Source organism: Sturnira hondurensis, unplaced genomic scaffold, assembly GCF_014824575.4.
Source record: "Sturnira hondurensis isolate 20B ecotype Veracruz unplaced genomic scaffold, ASM1482457v3 Scaffold0000867, whole genome shotgun sequence".
Classification (NCBI taxonomy): Eukaryota; Metazoa; Chordata; class Mammalia; order Chiroptera; family Phyllostomidae; genus Sturnira; species Sturnira hondurensis.
The window spans coordinates 1,568,660-1,590,964 of NW_028073498.1; the positions used below are offsets into that span (position 1 = coordinate 1,568,660).

Genomic DNA, 22,305 nt, shown 5'->3' on the forward strand with positions numbered 1-22,305 from the left:
CATATTTTTCATCATCTTTTTCTTATATAAGTCCCTTTAGCATTTCATATAATAAGGGCTTGGTGATGATGAACTCCTTGAACTTGACCTTATCTGAGAAGCACTTTATCTGTCCTTCCATTCTAAATGAAAGCTTTGCTGGATAAAGCAATCTTGACTGTAGGTCTTTGGATTTCATGACTTGGAATACTTCTTTCCAGCTCCTTCTTGCCTGTAAGGTCTCTTTTGAGAAATCTGCTGACAGTCTGATGGGAACTCCTTTGTAGGTGACTGTCCCCTTATCTCTTGCTGCTTCTAGGATTCTCTCCTTCATTTTACTCTTGGCTAATGTAATTATGATGTGCCTTGGTGTGTTCCTTCGTGGGTCCAACTTCTTTGGGACTCTCTGAGCTTCCTGGATTTCCTGGAAGTCTATTTCCTTTGCCAGACTGGGGAATTTCTCCTTTATTATTTGTTGAAATATGTTTTCCACTCGTGGCTGTTTCTTTCCCCCTTCTGGTACCCCTATAATTCGGATGTTGGAACGTTTAAAGATGTCTTGGAGGTTCCTAAGCTTCTCCTCATTTTTTTGAATTCTCATTTCTTCATTCCTTTCTGGTGGGATGTTTTGTTCTTCCTTCTGGTCCATTCCATTGATTTCAGTCCCAGTTTCCTTTCCATTGCTATTGGTTTCCTGGACATCTCCCTTCATTTCAATTAGTTTAGCCTTCATATGTTCCTCTAATTTGTGACTATAATCAACCAGTTCTGTGAGCATCCTGATGACCAGTGTTTTGAACTGTGCATCTGAGAGGCTGGCTGTTTCTTTTTCGCTTAGAGTTATTGGCTCTGGGGCTTTGAGTTCTTCTTGAGCCATCTTTTAGACTGTTCATGCCTGTTATGTATCAGGATCGGAGCCCTAGGTGTTCACCAGAGCAGGGCAACTCAGTTGCTGTGGTTGTGATGTTGTACTTGGGGGCGGGGTCAAAGAGGAGCAATGGCGGTCCCGTCTGCCACCTTCCGCTGCTGCCACCGCAGCTGCCACCGTCACTGGGGCCTGCATGTTACATCCCACTGCAGGCAAATGTGCCACTGCCGTCAGCCCTCCACCACTGGGTTCGCCCGCTGGGGCCTGTGCGGTCCGTCTCACTGTGTGCAAATGTGCAACCGCGATCAGTCTGCCCTGCACCCCGACTGGGTCCGGGCTGCCTATGTGCCTGGGTCGGGGGATCTTTTCTGCCTGACCTTGCTCTGCTGCTGGCTCCGCCCCTCTTACCGGTCCTGGTTGAAGGGTTTGTTGTTGTCGGACTTCCGTACAGTTCTATTTTCTGTTCTTTGGCTGTGTCTTTGTTTACTGAACCTTTGTTGTATTCAAACTTGGTTGTGGGAAAAGACACAGTGTTTTCACCTATGCCTCCATCTTGGCGGAAGTCCCAATTTTTTCTATTAATTTTGTAAATTCTTATACTGCAGTAAGCTGAGGTATGCTTAAAAGAAAGCCATTTTACTACCTATTTTTATCACATATATTTTTATTAACCACAGTTTAAGTGTTTAGAAATCCCTAGTATCTATTAAAAGTAGTAACCCCTCAAAGGCCCTGTCCCTTCTGCTCTTAGGCAGCCCACTCAGCACAAAACGCGCCCTGGAGGAGGGCCTGGCTCTTGATCTGGGTGGTCAATCACATAGAAGCCGTGCTCTTCTATCGCCCGGTACAGTGTGATGTACTTGGAAGCCTTCCTGGTCCTGGGGACCACGAATTTCTCTATGAACTCATTTTTGTCCAGTTGCTCCTTGCCTTCTGTGGCCAGAATGCAGTTAATGAATGTGAGGGTATAACTATAGCAGTTGTGGCGGTCTTCTTGATACCTTCAAGACAAGGGCATGGAAAAGAGAAGACTGAGCTTTAAAAGCTGCTCAGGAACAGGCTCAGAAACAACTGAAGGCCTTTCATAGTGGAAATTGATCTCACTCAGCAAGCTGGGCCCACCCTGTGCAGGAAGGAACACGTGGTATGCTGGGTTATTTCAGCTTGCAACTTAGGTACAGATGGGACTCAGCTCAGTGTTCAGAGTGGTGAGTTAAGGTGTATATAAACCCTAACTTTGGGGCCTTAATTTCACTGAAATTCTAGACTCTTGAAGTAGAATTTAATATCTTAAATGTTAGGATATTCCACAGTGTCTAAATTTATTTCAAGGGTATCCTAAAAAGAATTTAAATTGACAAGTACGCTGTGTATCTAAAAAAAGAATTGAGAAATCAATTTCACAATTGCTAAAACCAAACAAAAAAGGGCTTAAATATTAATAAACTTTGAATATCATTTAAAAATTTTTAATATTTTATTTATTTTTTTAGAGGGGAAGGGAGAAAGAGAGGGAAAGAAACATCAATGTGTGAGAGAAAAATCGATAGGCTGTCTCTCGCACGCCCCCAGCCTGGGCTCTGGCCTGCATCCCAGGCATGTGCCCTGACCAGGAATCCACCTGTGTTCAGTTTGTGGGATGACGCCCAAGCCACTGACTGATCCACACCAGTCAGGGCTAAATTTTTTTTTGTTTTAGGAAACATAATATCATGGCTTTTTCTGTACATATCATTTTTAAATATTAAATATGTAAAAATGTCCAAATAACTAGAATAACCAGAGTTCCAAATTTTGGTCCTTTCCATTCTTACAATGCTCTGATTCTTTGAGTAATTTATGCTGGCTTACCTCTTCACAAACCCCAAAGTAAAGCAACCCCTGCTTAAATTCTGTTACAGGCGTACTACTATCTTGGTATAGGCTCAACTACACGCAGCTTAGAGTCCTCTACGAGCTGAGATCACACTTGCGTGGCAAATGAGGGCCAGGAAGAAAGTGGTCCATGCAGCCTCGTACCTGTGGGGCATCCAGGCCCTCGTAGTGGAGAAGTCTTCCAGGTACTTGTCCCACTGGTCCATCAGTCCAAACATGCCGGGCTGCAGTAATGGGATACTTACACTCTGTTCCCAACCCACTTCATCTCGCTGGACACCATGCATGGTGTAATTATAGACAACTCCTGAAACCAAAACCAGAAGCTTGAGGGGGAATGCACCTCTGTGAAAAGAGGATGTCAGAAAATGACAGGAGCCACATAGTAACTTTACACATCAGAAACTGAGGTTGCACTTTCTGACTATGGCCAGTTAGCAGTAGGTCATTAGAGGCTCTAGAACCTCCTTCCTCCAGGATCATCAAGTTCAAGAGGTAGCTACCTAGAAGACTGAGAGAGGGTCCTCTCTGGAGTTAAGGACTGGCTGTAGAGCTCCCTCCTCCCCTGTTCTCTGCAGAGCGATTCCTTCAGGGCAACCCACTTCTTGATCCACCTGCCCTTCAGCACTCTGAAGTCACCCGGAAACAGAAACAACAGTAGGCACCAGGATAGTTACCTCCAAATATTCTTGTTGAAGTTCTCTATTTACAAATGGGCCTATCTTATTCCCTTAAATCAGCAATAAATTTCCAGTGATCAGATTGATGGTGAATTTTACTGCTCATATGAGTAATTCTGAGTTCAAAAACCTAGTCCTGGGTTTCTGCTCACAGGGTCAGTCTCTCCTGCCTCAGGAGGGGGCGCGGGTGAGGAAAGCCTCACAGGCTGGCCTTGCTCACCATGCCCAGGCCTGCAGCTTCCTGCAAGTGGCCAACCAGGCCCTTTTCCTGTAGACAAGGGCATCCTGGGTTCAGGCATTGCGGACTCCGTGCCCTCAGAACAAAATCTGGCCAAAGGAACTGTTTTATTTAAACATGCTTCCTTTTTAATTATTGTTCTTTAAAGCAAACCATGGTAGGCCCCACCACCTACTTAGATGTTGTGTCCCCTGACCTCTCCCTGAGATTCCTGCCTATACCCTGGAGACCCTGGAGCTTGAGGACCCAATAGCAGTGGGCTAAGTACAGAATTGGGGAGCAGAGGGCCTGGGTCGATTCTGATTGCCATACAAGATAAGGTCCTGGGAAACTCAGTCTCTCCAAAATTCTACTTTTTCCTCTTTGTTTTTAAATTTATTGATTTTAGAGAGAGAGAAAAAAACACATCAATTTGTTGTTCCACCTGCCTATGCATTCATTGGCTGACTCTTGCATGTGGCCTGGCCGGGGATCAAACACTCAGCCTTGGCTCGAAACAACTGAACTACTTGGCCGGGGCTCTGTTTTTCATTCTTTTAAATACCAAGGAAAAGGTAAACGGTTTCTGTCACTCTTGGTTGAGAAAACACTCAAGTGTGTTTCAAATACATAGCATTGTTAGTGATACTTTGCCATAAAGTCAAGTATTTATCATTTGAGGGGGAGGGGAAGCAGCATCACTCATCCCATTGGTGCACAGGAGAGCCCAGGGCCTGAAGGAATTACTATTTAAATGTTGCACGATCACATTTTCTTTAGAAATACTGCTCTCCTCTGGGTACTCTGGGGACTTTTTAAGCTAAAAAAGAAAAATGAAAATGCACTCACCATTTGTGTTAGTTATTCCGACATGAAGATCAGACCTTCCATCATACTCCCTGAAAGAAAGCAGTTACGTTTTTTTCGTTGGCCTATGTCTGGCATGAAGAATTGGTACTGGACAGTGATGGGCTGCCTCTTCTTGGCTGGGGCCAGACTTGCCATCAGTGTCCAGGTTAGTGAAAGCTCTGTGTCAAAAGTGGTTAGGCCAAGACTACATTTGAGATCTAAACTCTCCGCCTGCCCTCCATCTGGATTTTGTCCCCCCACCCCAGTACTAAAGGTGAATGTGCTAGAAGGCCAGCCCCAGCAGAGGTGCCCACCCAGAGGTCATCCGTTGAAGGAGCACCTATTCTTTCCTCCTTTTATATGAGGTGACAGCCTGTTCCTCAGGCAGATGTGGGTGAGAGAATCCTGAATGCATCTCAGTAGACCTCTACCTTCAAAACCAATATAGCCCATTTTGGTCTTGTAGCCTGTCCCACACCCACTTCTCTTGGACAGCCCTTGTTTCCTGGAATTATTATGTACCCAAGACTGGGTATTAGATGTATAAGTCCATAAAAGTTAACCTGCATTTACAGTCCCAGGCCCTCACTTACTAATCCTGGGACTTTGGGCAAGTCACTTATTCTCTCTGATCTGTTTCCTCAGAGAGGAAAATGGAAATATAAGCCTCTTAGTGAGCTGATTGTAAGAATAAAATGTCTATTGAGTGCCTGCCACATAGAGGTGTTGAATAAATCAGAGGTTCTTTTCAAATGATTAAGGTCCTTTATCAGACCACAGGTCTGGATATTTGGTTCCTCAGTAGAGCAAGCAGTTGCAGGTTTTAAAATGACCGAAGACAAATGGCTGCCTTGCCTTCTTCAGAGCAATCTCCCTGCCCGGCAGGGTCGTCTTGTTGGAGCCATTTTTGAACCCTGGGGGTTCAAACAGGAAGACTCTTGGGTGGCTGATGACAGCCTGCATCCCCCTGAGCACATGGCTGCACTTGGTTTCCTGCCTAAATCCTAGGCATTTCCTCCCTGACTCCCTCCTTCAGTTATTTCTCAGTCTTGCAACAGATATATAATAGGTACCATCTATGGGCTTGTTGTTTGACGTGAAGGGCTAATGACACAGAAAATAAGATCAGGTCTCTGCCCTCATGGAGTTTTCTCACTTCCAGAGAAGACGTTTTAGCTTCAGTTCTGCAAGCTTTTAATAGATTGGTATGTGCTGTGAAGAGAAAAACATATACAGAATGCTGCACATGCATGTGATGGGGCAGGGGAGGTCACGCCTCTCCTTTATAAGACCTGTTCAAAGTAAGAAAAGGGGCCCCTTCTTCCTGCAGACGCAGCTGTGCCCAGGTGCTTGGCCTGATGAGTGGAATAGGGACTGAGTTTCAGCACTCACCACCACCTTGGCCAGGTGCCTTTGCGTGGTCCACAACTGGCACAGTCGTGTGGCAGCCCTGAGGGATCCCACCCTAGTTAGATCAGAGCCTCAGTGATTCTTTTGGGTGGCTGCTGGTTCCCTTTTTTAAAGTAGGTGAAATCGTCTCAGGTGAATTGTTGGAGTGAGTCCTGAGGGTTTAGAAACTGGATGACAAGGAAGGAAATAGTTTAGAACTTGGCCCTAGAGGGTCTTTTGAGCAGGAGGCTACTTAAGGACTCTGCAGATCCTGCCTGAAGGGTTAAGGGGATGCCAAAACATACGTTACTCATTTCAAAGCCACTACCTCACTTCTGTGATGCCCAGAAAAGCTGGGTCCGTCAGTATCATCACCACATCACAGAATAAGGAAATCTTACTAGGGGCCAACCCGAAAGCCTGTCATATATCGTTTCTTGAGTGCAGCGCTGTGGTTTGTTCACAGTGACATCCCTAGAGTTTCCCACACAGTGCTGCTCAGTACGGATTTCCTGAATGAACCTGCTATGGCAAATGCATTCCGAATTTTAAAGACTTTATTCCAAAGCTTTTGGAGTCCAACCAGTTAATGACTGCGAGTTATCATGAATAAGAAGCTCTTATTAAACAGCTTGGTGCAACATCTTTTACACACTTTGGTTGGTTTCAGCCTCACAGGGACAGAAAAGAAATCAGTTAAAGAAGTTGGTTAGCAGGAAGTGAATAGTCAACTCTAATTTTCCCATCCCAGGCACTCTTGAGGGCATGAGAGTTGGGAGGGTGGATTTCAAGGGGGTAAGGAGTTCTCAGCATGGATGACATGCCTGGACACGCTTCCCAAAGCACGTGCCATCACCAAGTACCACCCCTGCACCCTCACAGCGTGGCTTGTGCAGGACCAGTTGCAATCCCATTTGTAGACTCCACAAGGACTCTAAGGAGGCACAATCCTTTCTTTTGATTTCTGAAATCTTAAAGTCAAGGAGCATCTACAATTGAAATAAACCAGCTCCAGTCTTCAATTTAATTCACCTCCATAACAAATAGTTTATAACTGGCAATTCTTCAGGCTCTGTACATTGTACCTGGTTGTCGCAGAAATTACAAACTAATTCACAATAAAAATATTATTTTGCCCTGGCTGGTATAGCTCAGCAGATTGAGTGTGGGCCTGGTAACCAAAGGATAGCGGTTCGCTTCCCAGTCAGGGCACCTGGGTTGCAGGCAAGTTCCCAGCAGGGGATGCATGAGAGGCAACTGTACATTGATATTTCTCTCCCTCTCTCCTTCCCTTCCCCTCTAAAGATAAATAAATAAATAATTAAAAAATCTTTTAAAATATTATTTGGATAAGATTAGCTGCTGGGTCATTTTTCCAATCAGCCTCTTAGCTGAAAATCTATGGGTAAAAGTCTCCAGACTATGGATTTTTCTCTCTTAAAATTCCATAAATAGGTTTGCCCCAACCAGTGTGGCTCAGTTGGTTTGGCATCTTCCCACAAAGCAAAAGGTCACCCCTTTGATTCAGATCAGGGCACATGCCTGGGTTGCAGGGTACAGTCCCCATGGGGGGGGGGCAGGTGTAGGAGAGGCAACCCATCAATGTTTCTCTCCCTTTCTCCCTCCCTCCCAATCTCTCTAAAAATAAATAAATAAAAATCCTTTTTAAATTGTATAAGTAGTTTTGACCTTTATATATTTGTGCACTTATTCCAGGAAAGTATGCACACCATCTATTCTTATAAAATAAATAGGCTTACAGTTTAAAATTTAATGCTAAAGTACTGGAAAGAATTATCCATCACATCTCATTCACACTGTAAAAGAAGACTTTAGTGATTACAACAAAGAAGGAAAAGTTTGCACAATTCAAGGTAACAGGAAACACTGTACCTAAGAAATGTCCCTTGCGTTGGTCTGAGGAGGAATGAACATTTTTCTTGATGCCCATTGGTAAACGGATTGGAGATGCTAACAGGTGCTTCCTCCAGTTTCCTCGAGCCCAGGTCCTGCCGGCAGAGGGGGCAGCATCGCAGCACACTGAAGCTGTAGATGTATTTCCTACAGTGATTGAATTTAATTATAGGCTTTCCAGCCTCTGCGCATTGCATGGCTTTCCCTCCTGGGGGCAACCAGGGGCGGTTTTCTCAGACTTCCTGATTGCCCAGGTAGCAAATTCACGCAGCAGGAGTAACCTGATCGGCAATGACGTCATTCTGATTGACGGCCTCGGAAGCCAAACCAGGTAGAATTAACCAGGAGGCCACCCCATAAATTAGTGTCCTAAAGAGCTTTCATTTTCCTTTTCATTTGTGCTTGCTTACAATTTTTTTTCTAACCTTGTGTATTGGCAACCAGCTCCTACTCATCCTTAAAATCCCTACGTTTCTGTGAAATCTTTCTCCGCTTCTCCCCCGCCCCCCCTCCCCCGCCCAGAGTTCCCTGGCTCTGGCAGCGCCGGATTCATGTTTCTACCAGAGCTCTGTTCTTTAATTAGTCATAAGTCTGTGAGCTTCCTGAAATTAGGGACCTACACGTATTTTTTGTATTTCTAGAAAAGGTGATATCGTTTCGGCTTTGAATAAATAAATTCTCACCCTGAGGCTATTTCTCCTTTGATGTTTTATATTCTAGACATAATCTTGCCCACAAAAAATTAACAGCACAGTAAAAATAAGGATAGTGGTTACCCTAGGTAGGGGTTACTAACTGGGAGAGGGTGTAAGGGGTTTTGAGACTATTTTAAAATCAATGAGCTATATGCCATTTACAAGACATGTAAATATAAAAATACCAGATAAGTTCAAAACAAAAAGTTGGAAAAATATACCTGAAGGAAAGCTGATGTACTATATTATTATCAGACAAAATACATTTTCATAGAAGAAAAAATCCTAGACATTTCCTTTTTGCACCAGCTCTCTCACAAACATCTTCCACGTGCACTACACTGTCTGGGGTCAGCACATTCTCCCGCTGAAAACGGGGCCCTGGTGCAGTGAACAGCTAGCATTCTCTGAAATATCTTTTGTACACATGTCTTTCCGTAGTGTATTGTATGCTCAATAGTGAGATGAATACATTCTTTCACTGATATCACACTGTCCAGAATCACGTGGCAACTAGCATAAAGAGGGACACTTCTTAGTCAGTGTGTTGACAAAACAGAAGAGAGAGCTCTTAAATTTATTTGAACCTACAAGCTTCACAATATATAAGTCAAATGTTGACCAAACTAAAATAGACAATTCCACAGTGAGATTATGCTAGAAAATTTTTTAAAAATCAGTAAGAAAAAGCTAACTAGAAAATCCTCAGTAGTTTGGAAATTAAGCAGCACATTTCTAAATAACTTATTGGTCAAAGAATGGAAATTGGAAAATATTTCAAATCAAATGGTAATGACATGAAAACTTGGGGCACACAACTAGAAGGAGCTTAGAGGGGAAAGATAAGAACTGAAATCTGTAAAATCACATGTATAATGCAGACAATGAACAAAGCCAAAGTAAACTGGAGGCTGAGATGGCTTCAGTGGTAAATTTTTCCAAACATTTAGGAAAAAAACCAATACCTGCATTACTCAGACTTTTCCAGAGAATAGAAAAGAAGGAAGATGTATCAACTCATTTTATGTGTGTCTCAAGATAACAAACCTGACACAGACATTACAATACAGGAACACTGCAAACCACTCTCTCTCAAGGATGCAGAAAGCCTAAACACAATTATTAACAGATAGAATCTAATGATTTATAGGAACAAGGATGCAGGAAGCCTAAACACAATTATTAACAGATAGAATCTAATGATTTATAAGAAGAATAATCATGATGCCAAATGGGGTATATCTGAGGAATTCAAGGTTGACTTAACATTTAAAAAATCAATAATATAATTCAACACACTAGCAGAATAAAGCAGTACAGTTTTCTTAATAGATGGGAAAGAGAGGACTTAAACTTGGGAGAAAAAAAAACTTCCTTAATTTGATAATGGATAGTTTCAAACACCCTAGAGCTAACTTTTTAATTACTGGTGAAATATTCAATAATTTCCCTGAATTCAGAAACAAGATTGGCATGTCCACTATTATCACTTCTATGTAAGATTACACTGAAGGTTCTCTGTAGTGCATTAAGACAAGAAAAAGAAAACAAGGATATAAAAATTGAAAATGAAGTAAAGCTGTCATTATTTGCTGATGGCATGATTGTGCGTGTAAAAAAAATTCAAAACAATCAACAAACAAAACATTAGAATTAATACATGGATTTAGCATGAAACAACTGACAATTAGGACATTTTAAAAGATATCATTTAAAATAACATCCAAAAAAAACCAACTAGATATCCAGGAATGCTTCTAATAAAAGTTGTCAAGCCCTGGCTGGCATAGCTCAGTGGATTGAGCACAGGCCTGCGAACCAGAGGATCGCGGTTCGATTCCCAGTCAGGGCACATGCCTGGGTTGCAGGCCAGTTCCCTGCAGGCCAACTCCCAGCAGGGAACGCACGAAAGGCAACCATACATTGATGTTTCTCTCCCTCTCTCCTTCCCCTCTAAAGATAAATAAATAAATAAATAAATAATCTTTAAAAAAAAAAAAAGTTGTCAAAAGGCCTATATACTGAAAACTACAAATTTTCTAATGTATTTCCTAAATTTGTGAGAGAAATTTCAAAAGTTCTAACTGCAAGTATATACTGTGCTCATTCACTGGAAGACATTTTACATCAAAGTAAAAGAAAGAACAACATACAAGTGTTGTTCTACACAATTTGTATAGATCAACACTCACAGCTATATCTTGTTCTTACAGCATGAATGGATCCCACAGATACAATGTTGGTCAAAAGAGGGCAAAGAGTACATGCTGAATTATTTCATTCATATCAAGGTCAAGAAAAATCTAATTTGTGATGACAGGAGAATAAGTTTTCTTTGGGAGATATTGATTGGGAAGGGGCATAAAGGAGTTCTCTGGAGTACTGATAATGATCTGGTTGGTGATTTCATGAGTGTATACAGATGTTCTGTGCACTTTGCTATAGTTAATAACTATAACTTAATAGTTACATTTACACATTTTAAAAAGAATTTTTTACAATTAATAGCAATGGAAAACCATTAAAAGAGTTAAAGGAGGTTAATGACATGATTCTATGCACGTTTTATTTTTTTTAATTTATTTATCTTTAGATGGGAAGGGAAGGAGAAAGGGAGAGAAATATCAATGTATGGCTGCTTCTCCTGCGTTCCCTGCTGGGAACTGGCCTGCAACCCAGGCATGTGCCCTGGCTGGGAATCCACCCTCGATACTCTGGGTCGCAGGCCCGCGCTCAATCCACCTCGCTACACCAGCCAGGGCCTATATATGTTTTAAAAATAGGTTGGGGGTAACAACAGATTAGAAGAGAGCAGAAGCCAGAAGAGCAGTTAAGAGGCCATTCATTGCTTGGGTCCAGGCAAGGAATGATGGTTGTTTAGACTGGAACCGTGAAAGTAGAAGTGGAGACAACAGGATGCATTGGAGAGCAGGATCTGCAGGATATAGAGAACCTGAGGGAAGAGTCAAGAATATCTTCTGATTTCCAACACAGGAAATGGAAGATAAACAATAGAGGAATGCCCGGAAGAAAATGATTGAAAGTTGGGATAGAAGTGGAGATTTTGTAAAACTAGCAATTGGGAGAGGATTAAAGAATTCCTTACTTGGGAGGTGAGGTCTGGCGAGAACAGTTGTGACAGGGCCCGAGAAAGAGGCCCAGGGAGGGTAGGTTGAGTATTGGGGATCAAGATGCGCAGAGCACGGGCAGGAGCTTAGCCTCAGGAGGGGTGAAGTGGTTGTAGGGGTGCGAGACGTCGCTAAGGAATGCTCTCGAAGATAGGCAGACCCGTAGGAACTACCAGTTGGCAGGGACACGGGATAAAAATGGCAGAACTAAGGTGGTAACTACGCCCTGCCCACGAGGCTTGGAAATGCGAAACAAGGAGTGCGGGGATTGGGGGTCGCCCCACCTCGATTCCAGGGCGGAACCAATTGTGACGGCGGCGAGGTTTCCGGCCGGCGCTACAAAGGTGCCACACGCGAGGGGGCGGTGTGCTCCGGCGTGACGCGTTCAGGGGGGAGGGGCAGGGCCGAGGCAACGCGGAGGCGGTGAGAGCGGGAGGCTGCGGTGAGAGCGCGACGTTGCGGCTGGATCCCCGGCCCGGTAGTCCTACCACCATGAGCACCAAGCAGGTTACTTGCAGGTTAGTGTGCGGCTCCGCGGGGTCCAGGAGCACCGGGCCATTTAGGGCCTCTACCCCGGGCTCTGGGCGACCTGTGCGTTCAGTGTTACCGTCAGGGAAACTGAGGCTGGTGCGGATTCATGGAAGGTGAATCAGTCGTTCGCGGTCTGGCTTTTCAAGGTGGAGGTAGCGTGGCGGCCGGAGCCGGGGACCCGGCGGTGTGTGGTCGTGTTTTAACGGCCCAGACCCTGGATGAGGCAAGCGCGGGGGCTGTGCTGCGAGTTTGAAGCGTGGTCCGTGTGGGTTGCAAAGACGTGCTAGACAGGGCCGTGCCAGGGTGCTGAGGCCCGTGGAGAAGGGCTCTTGGTATGTACAGTTGAGCAGGAAAAGGAGATTTGGAGTTGAGTAAGAGTACATTGAAAGGACGTTTACAAACGGGGATGCGACGCAGATGTAGGTTGTTAATCGATGATAAGGGCCTCAAAGAAGCTGAGGCCCGAAAGGGACCTCAGTTTCCTCAGGGTTTGAAGGACTCCTATGTAACCTAAACTTACAGAGAATAAGCAAATAAGCATTGTTTTGAGGAAAATAATGGCAGCTAGGATTTACCGAAAGTTTAAGTGCTCCGTATATTTCCAAGCCATTTATATTTATTGTCTCTAGACTTCACAATGACACAATTAGGCAGATGTATTCTCATTTTACAGTGCAGGAAACAGACTGAAATAGGGTGGTACTCGTACTTTACGGAGACACCAATTTACGTGGAGAAATATGACGGTAATGGATGGATGCTTGTAGAAGGTTCAGAACCGGATGACTCCAACTGACTGCTCCTGTGAAATTAAAATAGCTTGGTTGTGTAACACCCTCGTTCCTTGGTGAGCTTGTGGCTTACCTGTATTGGGATCTAGTCTTACTGAACGGATACTGGGAAATTACAAGTTTTACTTTAAAAATTGGTTTCAGTAAAACCTGTTTGGAAAACGTTGCCTTAAAAATAAAAGTTAGCTTGATTATGTAATAGTTTATTCATTTAAGTATCATTTGTTGTTATTTCTCTTTGTTAGGTTGAATAATTTAGAAGTGACTATGTTAAAGGTTTTCTGTTAGCATTATTGTATATTAACTGTTCAATCAATTCTTATTCAAGGCCCATGTGACTTACCCTAAGCCATTGTCAGAAATGTGCACTTGGTGTTTATAGGAAAGACTTGTAAGAGGTTACTTCTTCTAGAAAGTCTTTTGTGAAGACACGTGTGTTTGTTTTTATTTTTGTATGGTTTCTCCTGTTAACCTAAAATTACAAGGCCTTTCAGAGTGAGAGGCAATAAGCATTTGAGATTTAAAAAAAAGGGTTGCCATTCGGGATTCAGACAGAACTCCTAATAATGTTTCATTTAGGAGACAAAGACAAGGGGTATTTAGGAGAAAGGGAAAGAGAACAATTACATCTATAGGAGGAAGGTATTTTTGTTGACAAAGATAAGCTAGTGATGCTAGTTCTAAACAGTATTGAAAAGTTTAAGTCCATAGTCATATCTGCTTTCTTGTAAATGTCTTTGAGACTCGGTGCTGCTTTAGGCCCAGTAAAGGTTCTTTTGTCCTGCTTTTACATTACAAAGGCTTGAGGCATGAGACCTGCAAGGCAATTCCTCTGGAATGGCAGCTCCAACTCTATTTTAAAATGGCTTCACTTATATTTTATTTAAACCCCTCTTGGAACTATTTGTTTTTATTTTTTAATCACCTCTGGGGGGAGGGAGGTATAAGGGGGTTAATTGGTAATGGAAATAAATACAATTTACCTCATGCTTTATTTTTTATTTTTCTTATCCTCACCTAACAACATGATTTTAGAGGGGAAGGGAGAGAGAGGTAGAGAAACATTGGTGTGAGTGAAATATCAGTTGGTTGCCTTTCATACACACCTCAACCAGGGATATACATATACACCCACAACCTAGGTGTATACCCTGACTGGGAATCTAACCTGTGACCTTTTGGTTCACTGGAGGATGCTCCAGCCAGCTGAACCACACCAGCCAGGGCCCTGTTGGAGCAATTTCTTAGTTATTGTGGACTGGAGCAGATTCTGGCTATTCCTCCTAAGATGGGACCACAAAACAATGCACATTTATATAATGCTTTATAATCAAATCTCAACTCTGTGTAGTATCCATTTTCACAGATATGAGAATCTTATAGTCAGAAAGACTTGAGACTTGCCCCAAATTTCACATCTAAACTGTAGGAACAAAAACTTAAATCAGCCTCCTCCTGCATCAGGAGTTGGTCTGACCTGAAAGCTTTAATCTGCATTTCCCAAACAGGGGTGTTCTACAGGACATTGTTGCATATAAAACTAAGAGTGGGTTGGAATGTTGGGAAGGGATCACTTCTATTTAAGTACAAACCAATGTTGCGGGGGGGGGCATGGTTTTATAATGTGCTGGTTGCTCCACCAGCGATACTGCTTGTAATCCACCGATCAGGACTATTCCATAAATCATGAAACTGAGCCCTAGCATTAAAGTGATTGCCCAATGTCATTCAGCTTCCAGGTGGCAGAGCTGTGGCATCGTAGTTTGTGTTCTTGTAGACTGTATGGCCTCTAAATAAATTTGGGAAATACTAAATGAAAATTTCTTTACTACAGGAATTTTCAAAGCTTTCAGTTTGCTCATATAAAAGGAAAACATGCAAAAAGGAGGTTCACTTGCCAAAGGGGTGTGAAGGAATCAGCCCTCATAAGAACTGCCTGGTCAGATAGAAACAAAACACAGATTTAAATGAAAAAACAAACAAACCCTGAAATGTTACCAAGAGTACCAGGTAAACATTAGTAAACCTGGCCAGGTTTACATTAGTACATTCATGGTGGAAGAGTTTTTCTCTATTTATTACCTTATTCACTAAAGTCTTATTTCCAGACAGTAGAATTTATAGGAAATGTTCAAAGTATGATTTACTTGGTGGACCAGACCAAAACAGTTGTTTTTGGTTTATCTCAGGGTACAAAGCGTTTTCTGCTTTGTGTTCCTGACTGAAATGTGATGTACATGCTTATTCTGAATAGAAGCAAGACAGTGTCGTTTTGCTCCTATTACAGAAACTGCCCCCCCCCCCCCCCCCCCCCCGCCCAGGGAATCTTGTTACCTTAGTCCTTCCCACATCTGAGGGGGTCAGTCTGCCACAGGCAGTTATCTGCCCCACGTTGGGCTTCAGATACTGTTGTAGAACCAACACCAGCCATTCCCCCACCGCCACCCCTGGGGGTCTTGTTACTTGGTTCTTTTTGCCCAAGAAAATTGTGGGAATTGTGGCTTTCAATGCTAGAGTTGGGTAAAAAGGAAAGGAACTGTTTATTCAAAAATTATACAGGTTTAGAGAAGAAGTGGAATGTCGCCGTTAAATTCCAAAATCCCTTTAAAGCACCCACAGACCCACACACACAGTCCTGCCTCCCTCTGCCAAACCAGGCCAGTCAAGGGTACCATTTCTCAGGAAAAGAAAATAGATGTCTGTAGCTTGGCTAAGAACCCATTCTTAATTCAAAACTGCATCCTTATAGTGATCTGAGGAATTCTTTTGCATCCTTTCAAACTGCATGGCCAAGAGACAGCTCTGTACGGCCTATACATCCTGCTTTCTTGCTTTGTGAGCCACATGGTTGAGAGAGCACCTCTTTGCTCCCAAGCCACATGGTAAAAAAAAAAAAAAAGTCCCCAGCACGCTGCCACGCCTGTGTTTAAATCCCAACCCAGATTTTCCTCCATAAGTCTATTTTCTTTTTTTAAATTTATTTATTTATTTTTAGAATTTTTAGAGAGAGGGGAAGGGAAGAAGAGAGTAAGAGAAACATCAATGTGTGGTTGATTCTCATACCCCACCTACTGGGGACCCAGTCTGCAACCCAAGCATGTGCCCTGACTGAGAATTGAACCAGCAACCCATTGGTTCAAAGGCTGGCGCTCAATCTACTGAGACACACCAGCCAGGACCATAATTCCATTTTTTACTCTTACTACACTGGGTTACACCTACCAGTAGTCTGGTTTCTTCTGTCTTTCTTGGCTGCTATTATTAGTCTGAGCAAGCATCGCCCTGTGATGCAGAAGCTCCCTCCAAGCTGCTCTCACGGGTGTAGGAAGCCCGCTCCAGCTACATTGCATCCCCAGTTAGAGTCATGCCCTTCTCCCTGGCTCCAAGTGCTGGCACAGCTTTTTAACCTTATTAAAACACTGGCCAAGTTCTTCAGATATGCTCTCAGTGGCCCTGCTCTGCTTCCCTCATCCCTCAAGTGATAGCTGTAGGGGTTTTCTCCATTTGAGGGTACCTCCAGCTCAGCACCCCTTTACATGCCCATTCTAATACACATATCTCTCTAAGAGGTAGATGTGAGGTGCTAGAATTTCCAGACTTAATGACAAAGACACTGTATATGTTTATTGTCTGGAATGGCAAGTTGTGATGTTAGTCAACTCTCCAATTCCTTGGCATGGCAGTCTGTCCAGAATATCATGGGGACCATTTTTGCTGATTTCACCTTCCTAACAATTTCCTGTCTTTCATTCTGTTTCAAAGCACTGATGCAGGCCTTTATTATGGCTTGGTAACCATTTTTTTTTTGTCCTCAGTTTCTTTGTCTTATTACTAGTAGAAGACCTAGAATTTCAGTTTTCTGAGACAGTCAAGCCTAGAGTTTTTGATTCTTTGAAAGTCACAAAACGTGGGGCATCTTGGCCAGTAAGTGGTAGGAAAAACTTGAGCTCCAGAGTTGGGCAGTTCTGGATTCTGATCCTGACAACCACCGGTGCCACAGTTTCCTCATCTGTAAAAGGGGGATAGTGATGCCTAACCAGCAGGGTTGGCGAAGACATTAAATAACTACAAACCATCTTGGAGCATTTACAGTATGTTAAGCTAAGCACTTCCATGCGTTATCTAAGCTAAACTTCACAGTAGTCTATCACAGAAATCTATGAAGTACAATTATTGTAATCATATTACAGATAGGGAAACTGAGGCTTAGAGATTTAAATAATTTGCTGAAGGTTACACAGCAAGCTGACTTTAGAGTCTTCACTTAACCACCTCACTGCATTTCATCCCTGTTTCTAGTACATCTGTTTCAAGTCCACTACCATGCCTAGCATTAGCTTCCTTCCCCCTTGACGAATCTGTTTGCAAAAAGCCAGAAATTTAAGCCTGGGAAAATGTATAGAAAAATATAACAGAAGGTGACAGGGAGAATTCAAATTACCCATATACTTGGGGATGATTTGCAAAGTGTTTTGCTCAAGACAGGCACCACTAGAAGGCCTGCAAGAAACCAGGTTGATTCTGTTTTTTTCAGCAACAGCTACAGCTGCTGGAGGTTCTGTGGCAAGTAGGAACAGATACACTTTGCAGCATATAATAGGCATACCAGCTGAAACCGAGAACAACAGACCCCTTTGGAGTGTCCCCCAGAAAGAATCTCCCTGATTTTTTAAGTGTCTAGCTATGTACTTCACGGCCCCCATCCTCTGCCCCAATTCATGACTTTGAGGAAAATATAAGGGATGGATGGTTTGGCCATGAGGAAGAGTAGGCAGGTGGGAATTCACTACAAAGTATAATGTGAAAGAGGCCTGGATTAAGTTTAGTACAATGTAGATGGGGAGGGATGGCTATAAGTGGTTGATAAAAATACCCCAAAGGTGAAGCAGGATGTGCTCCAGTTGGTTTGGTATTTGTCTCTGGGGAGTGACATACGCTACAGAAATAAGACTAGGCTGGCTTCACCTCCTACATAATGCTCATTTCACACTCACCTTTCTTAAAGGTAGTAATGGTGGTCTAGAAGTTATTTTTGAACCTCTTTAAATTTGAGCTCAGTCACTTACAGAAGTGAAATGGCCTGCTTGAAGTCACCAGTTTAATAAGAGGCAACTCTAACCAGAAACTCTGGTTGGTGGTTAAACATTTGTTTTATTAAGGGAAAGATAGTGAATGCAATTTGGAAGGCAAAATTTCTGAATATGACTTATGGGATGTAGTGGTAGAATCATAAAAGGAATCATTGTATGACCAACAAAACCTCTCTCTCCTCTTACATGGCTGGTTAACAAATAGTATCTGGAAGAGGACTTCTGGTTGTCTCCTACTTTGTTTGTTTGTTTGTTTGTTTTTCAGGAAACCTTGCCTTGTTACTCTAATAGAAACCATTAATGAAATATATGGAAGATCTCACTTTTGTGGAACTGTTTATGTAGCCATTTTGAGCCTGTTCTCTTCCAGTATTTATGAGTTTACTAATCCTAATACCTGCCATGTTAATTATTTTCTGCCTGCTTAAAATCAGTATTTGTCATTCAGGCTTGGTTCTTGGCACTGATTTTTTTTAACTTTTATACCTTTTAAAATCAAAGATGACCATATTTGAGGATGATTGAAATAGTATTGCAGTCTTAGTTTTGAGTAGCATTTTCCAGAAAGAATTATCAAACTTTAGAAGTATAATACATTTGTGTGTTCAGGACCTACCACCTCTGTGTCCAGAGATTAGCTGGGAAGACCCACAGGACTGACTCCTGTAGTTGTACTCAGGGCTGAGATTTATTACAGTGACGGAGTAAGGAGTCACAGTTGGATCGCAAGGGAAAAAGACATGGGCAGCATCTGAGGAGCCTGTGTGCAGGCCTCCTGCCTTTACTGTCTCCCATAAAAGATCACACAGCATGCTTTGCCCCCAGCAACTAAAATGCAGCAACATGTGTCCCGGGAAGCCCATCAGGGATTCATTGCCCAAGCTGGTCACTATTCTTAGCTTCTACCAAAATTCTAGATTCCCAGAAAGAAAGCAGATGCTTAACATTAACCACATTGTGCAGTTAAGAGACCGTAGCTAGTCTTATCACTTGGGGAATTTTTATATCACTGTAGAGAACTGTTTACCAGCCAAGTTCCAGATGCTAGGCAGGGGCCAGCCTTGCAGGCAAGCCCTTCTAAGGATAGCAGGCTTAACTTTACATGTGAACTGTGTTCTGCACAGTTAAAATCAGTATTGTGAGTAAAAAAAGCCTTTGGTATAGGCCTTTTTTATAATGGACCTAGAGTTTCTATTTTTTTTAACTTTTCCAATTACAGTTGATGTACAATATTATAGTAGTTTCGGGTGTACAACATAGTAATTAAATATTTATATACCTTACAGAGTGATGAACCTGATAAATCTCATAGCCATCTGATGCCATATGTAGATATTACATTATTGACTGTATTCCCTATGCTATACTTTACATCCCTGCTTTTTTGTAATTTTTAATCCCTTCACCTTTTTCACCCATCCCACAGACAGTGAATCAAAGAATCAAAGATATAGGGGTGCATATGTCTTTTCAAATTAGTGTTTGGGTGTCTTCAGCTAAATATCCATAAGTGGAATTGCTGGGCCATGTAGTAGTTATATTTTTAATTTGCATTTTTTAAAGATTTTATTTATTTATCTTTAGAGGGGAAGGGAAGGAGAGAGGGAGAGAAATATCAGTATATGGTTGCCTCTCTTGTGTTCCCTGCTGGGAACTGGCCCGCAACCCATGCATGTGCCCTGCCTGGGAACAAACTGGTGACCCTTTGGTTCACAGACCGGCACTCAGTCCACTGAGCCACGCTAGCCAGGGCTCTGTCCAGTTCTTTAACAATATTTCTGAAGAGACTGTCTTTACCCCATTGTATATACTTGCCTTCTTTGTCAAAGATTTGACTATATAGGCATGGGTTTATTTATGGGCTGTTTATTGTGTTCCATTGATCTGTATGTCTGCTTTTATGTCAGTACCAGGCTGTTTCGTATAGTTTGAAGTGTAGTTTGAAATCAGGTAGCATGATACATTATGTTGGTTATTTAGCATCTTTTGTGGTTCCATATGAATTTTAGGATTACTTGCTTCACTCCCGTGAAAGATACCATTGGTATTTTGATGGAGATCTCATTGAATCTGCGGATTGTTTTAGGTAGTAGGGACATTTTAATGATGTTAATTTTTCCCATCCATGATCACCTATGTCCTTGCATTTATTTGTATTTTCTTCAGTTTCCTTAATTTCTTATAGTTTTCCAGTTACAGGTCTTTTACCTAGTTGGTTAAATTTATTCCTAGCCATTTTATTCTTTTTAATATAATTATAGATGGGATTGTTTTTTAAATTTTTTTCTGATAGTTCATAATTAGTATATAAAGAAATGAGCTCTGGCTGGTGTAGCTCAGTGGATTGAGAGCAGGCCTGCGAACCAGAGGATCACAGTTTGATTCCCAGTCAGGGCACATGCCTGGGTTGCAGGCCAGTTCCCGGCAGGGGACACACCAGAGGCAACCATACATTGATATTTCTCTCCCTCTCTCCTTCCCTTCCCCTCTAAAGATAAATAAATAAAATCTTTAAAAATAAATAAATAAAAAGAAATGAAAGCAACTTTGAAATACCAATTTTGTATCCTGCTACTTTACTGAATTCACTTATTCTGTTGGTTGTTTTGGTGGAATCTTTAGGGTTCTCTCTCTGTAGTATGTTATTTGCAAATAATAACAATTATACTTTGTTTTCTATTTTCATGCCTTTTATCTATATTTTTTGTTTTTGTCTGGTCTGTGGCTAGGATTTCAATACTGTGTTGAATAAGAGTGGTGACAGTGGACATCCTTGTCTTGCCCCTGATCCAAAAGAAAAAGCTTTTAGCTTTTTAAAAAAGATTTTATTTATTTATTTATTTTTAGACAGAGGGGAAAGAGAGGGAGAGAAACATCAATTTGTGGTTGCCTCTTATGTGCCTCCTACTGGGAACCTGGCCACAACTCAGGCATGTGCCCTGACTGGGAATCGAGCCAGCGACCCTTTGGTTCGCAGGCCGTACTCAATCCACTGAGCTATACCAGCCAGGGAAGATTTTATTTATTTACTTTTCAAAGAGAGAGGAATAGAGGGGAGAAAGAAAGGGAGAGAAACATCGCTGTGATAGAGAACCACGCCCCCATCCAGAAATCTGGCTGCAACCCAGGCATGTACTCTGACTGGGAATCAAACCAGTGACCTTTCAGTTTGTGGGCTGGCGCTTAACCCACTGAGCCACACCAGTCAGAGCATTTTAGGTTTTAACTGTTGAGTATGATGTTAGCTATGAGTTTGTCATATGTGGCCTTTATTATGTTGGAGGTATGTTTCTTCTATCTCCACTTTGCTGAGAGTTTTTATCATAAATATACATTAGATTTTGTCAAATGCTTGTTCTGTATTGATTTTTGTCTTCATTTTGTTTATATGATGTATTATATTGACTTGCAGGTATTGAACTAATCTTGCAACCAAGAATAAAGTTTATTTAATCATGGTGTATGTTTTTTTTAATGTATTACTGAATTCGGTTTATATTTCATTGAGGATTTTTACATCTGTTATTGATCGGGGGATATTGACCTATAATTTTCTCTTTTGTTGTAGTGTCTTCATCAGATTTTGGAATCAGAGTAATACCAGCCTTATAGAATAAGTTTGAAAACTTTCCCTCCTCTTCAGTTTTTTGGAGTAGTTTGAGAAGGATAGATATTCTTCTTGGAGTATAGTAAAATTCACTTGTGAAGCCATGTGGTCCAAGACTTGTTTGTGGGGAGTTTTTGATTGATGACTTGATTTAGTTAGTAGTTATTGGTCTGTTCATATTTTCTGTTTCTTCCTGATTTAGTCTCAAATGATTGTGTATATGTAGAAATTTCTTCACTTCTTACAGGATGTCTAATTTGTAGATATATAATTGTTCATAGTATTTTCTTACAGTCCTTTGTATTTCTGTGGTGTTGGTTGTCACTTCTTTTCTGAATTTATTTGGGCCCTCTCTCTTTTTTTCTTGATGAGTCTTGCTAAAGGTTTATCAATTCTGTTTATCTTTTCAAAGAACCAGCTTGGTTTTATTGATCTTTTGGGGTTTTTTTTTTTAGGCTTTTGATTGTGTCTACTCTGATCTCTCTCTTATTTTTTTTAAGATTTATTTATTTAATTTATTTACTTTTAGAGAGAGGGAGAGAGAGATTATCAATGTGTGAGAGATACATCGATCAGTTGCCTCTAACATGTCCGCAGCCGGCCTGCAACCCAGGCATGTTCCCTGACTGGGAATTGGACTGCCGACTTTTGGGTTCGTAGGCTGGCACTCAGTCCACTGAGCCACACTAGCC

General features: G+C 42.0%; 2 protein-coding genes across 3 annotated transcripts in view; one reads left to right on the top strand and one right to left on the bottom strand.

Moving 5' to 3' along the window:
* Positions 1-1,481: 1,481 nt before the first annotated feature.
* On the bottom strand, positions 1,482-8,046 carry MKRN2OS (MKRN2 opposite strand). 2 transcript variants are annotated; one of them, XM_037050894.1, is made up of 4 exons: positions 7,751-8,046; positions 4,469-4,518; positions 2,867-3,029; positions 1,482-1,848 (listed from the first exon to the last, which is right to left on the bottom strand). In XM_037050894.1, the coding sequence occupies exons 1-4, from the start codon at positions 7,966-7,968 to the stop codon at positions 1,608-1,610; spliced, it is 672 nt and encodes a 223-aa protein (XP_036906789.1). In that variant the 5' UTR covers positions 7,969-8,046; the 3' UTR covers positions 1,482-1,607. The 2 variants fall into 2 exon arrangements, with proteins under 2 accessions (XP_036906789.1, XP_036906800.1); XM_037050905.1 differs by lacking the exon at positions 4,469-4,518 and having other exon boundaries at positions 7,751-7,808.
* Positions 8,047-11,981: 3,935 nt separating this feature from the next.
* MKRN2 (makorin ring finger protein 2) overlaps positions 11,982-22,305 on the top strand; it is a 47,116-nt gene continuing 36,792 nt past the window's right edge. Inside the window, exon 1 of the mRNA XM_037050877.1 lies at positions 11,982-12,112. Coding sequence (XP_036906772.1) covers positions 12,087-12,112 — 26 coding nt within the window. The 5' untranslated portion in view covers positions 11,982-12,086. The remainder of the gene's footprint in view (positions 12,113-22,305) is intronic.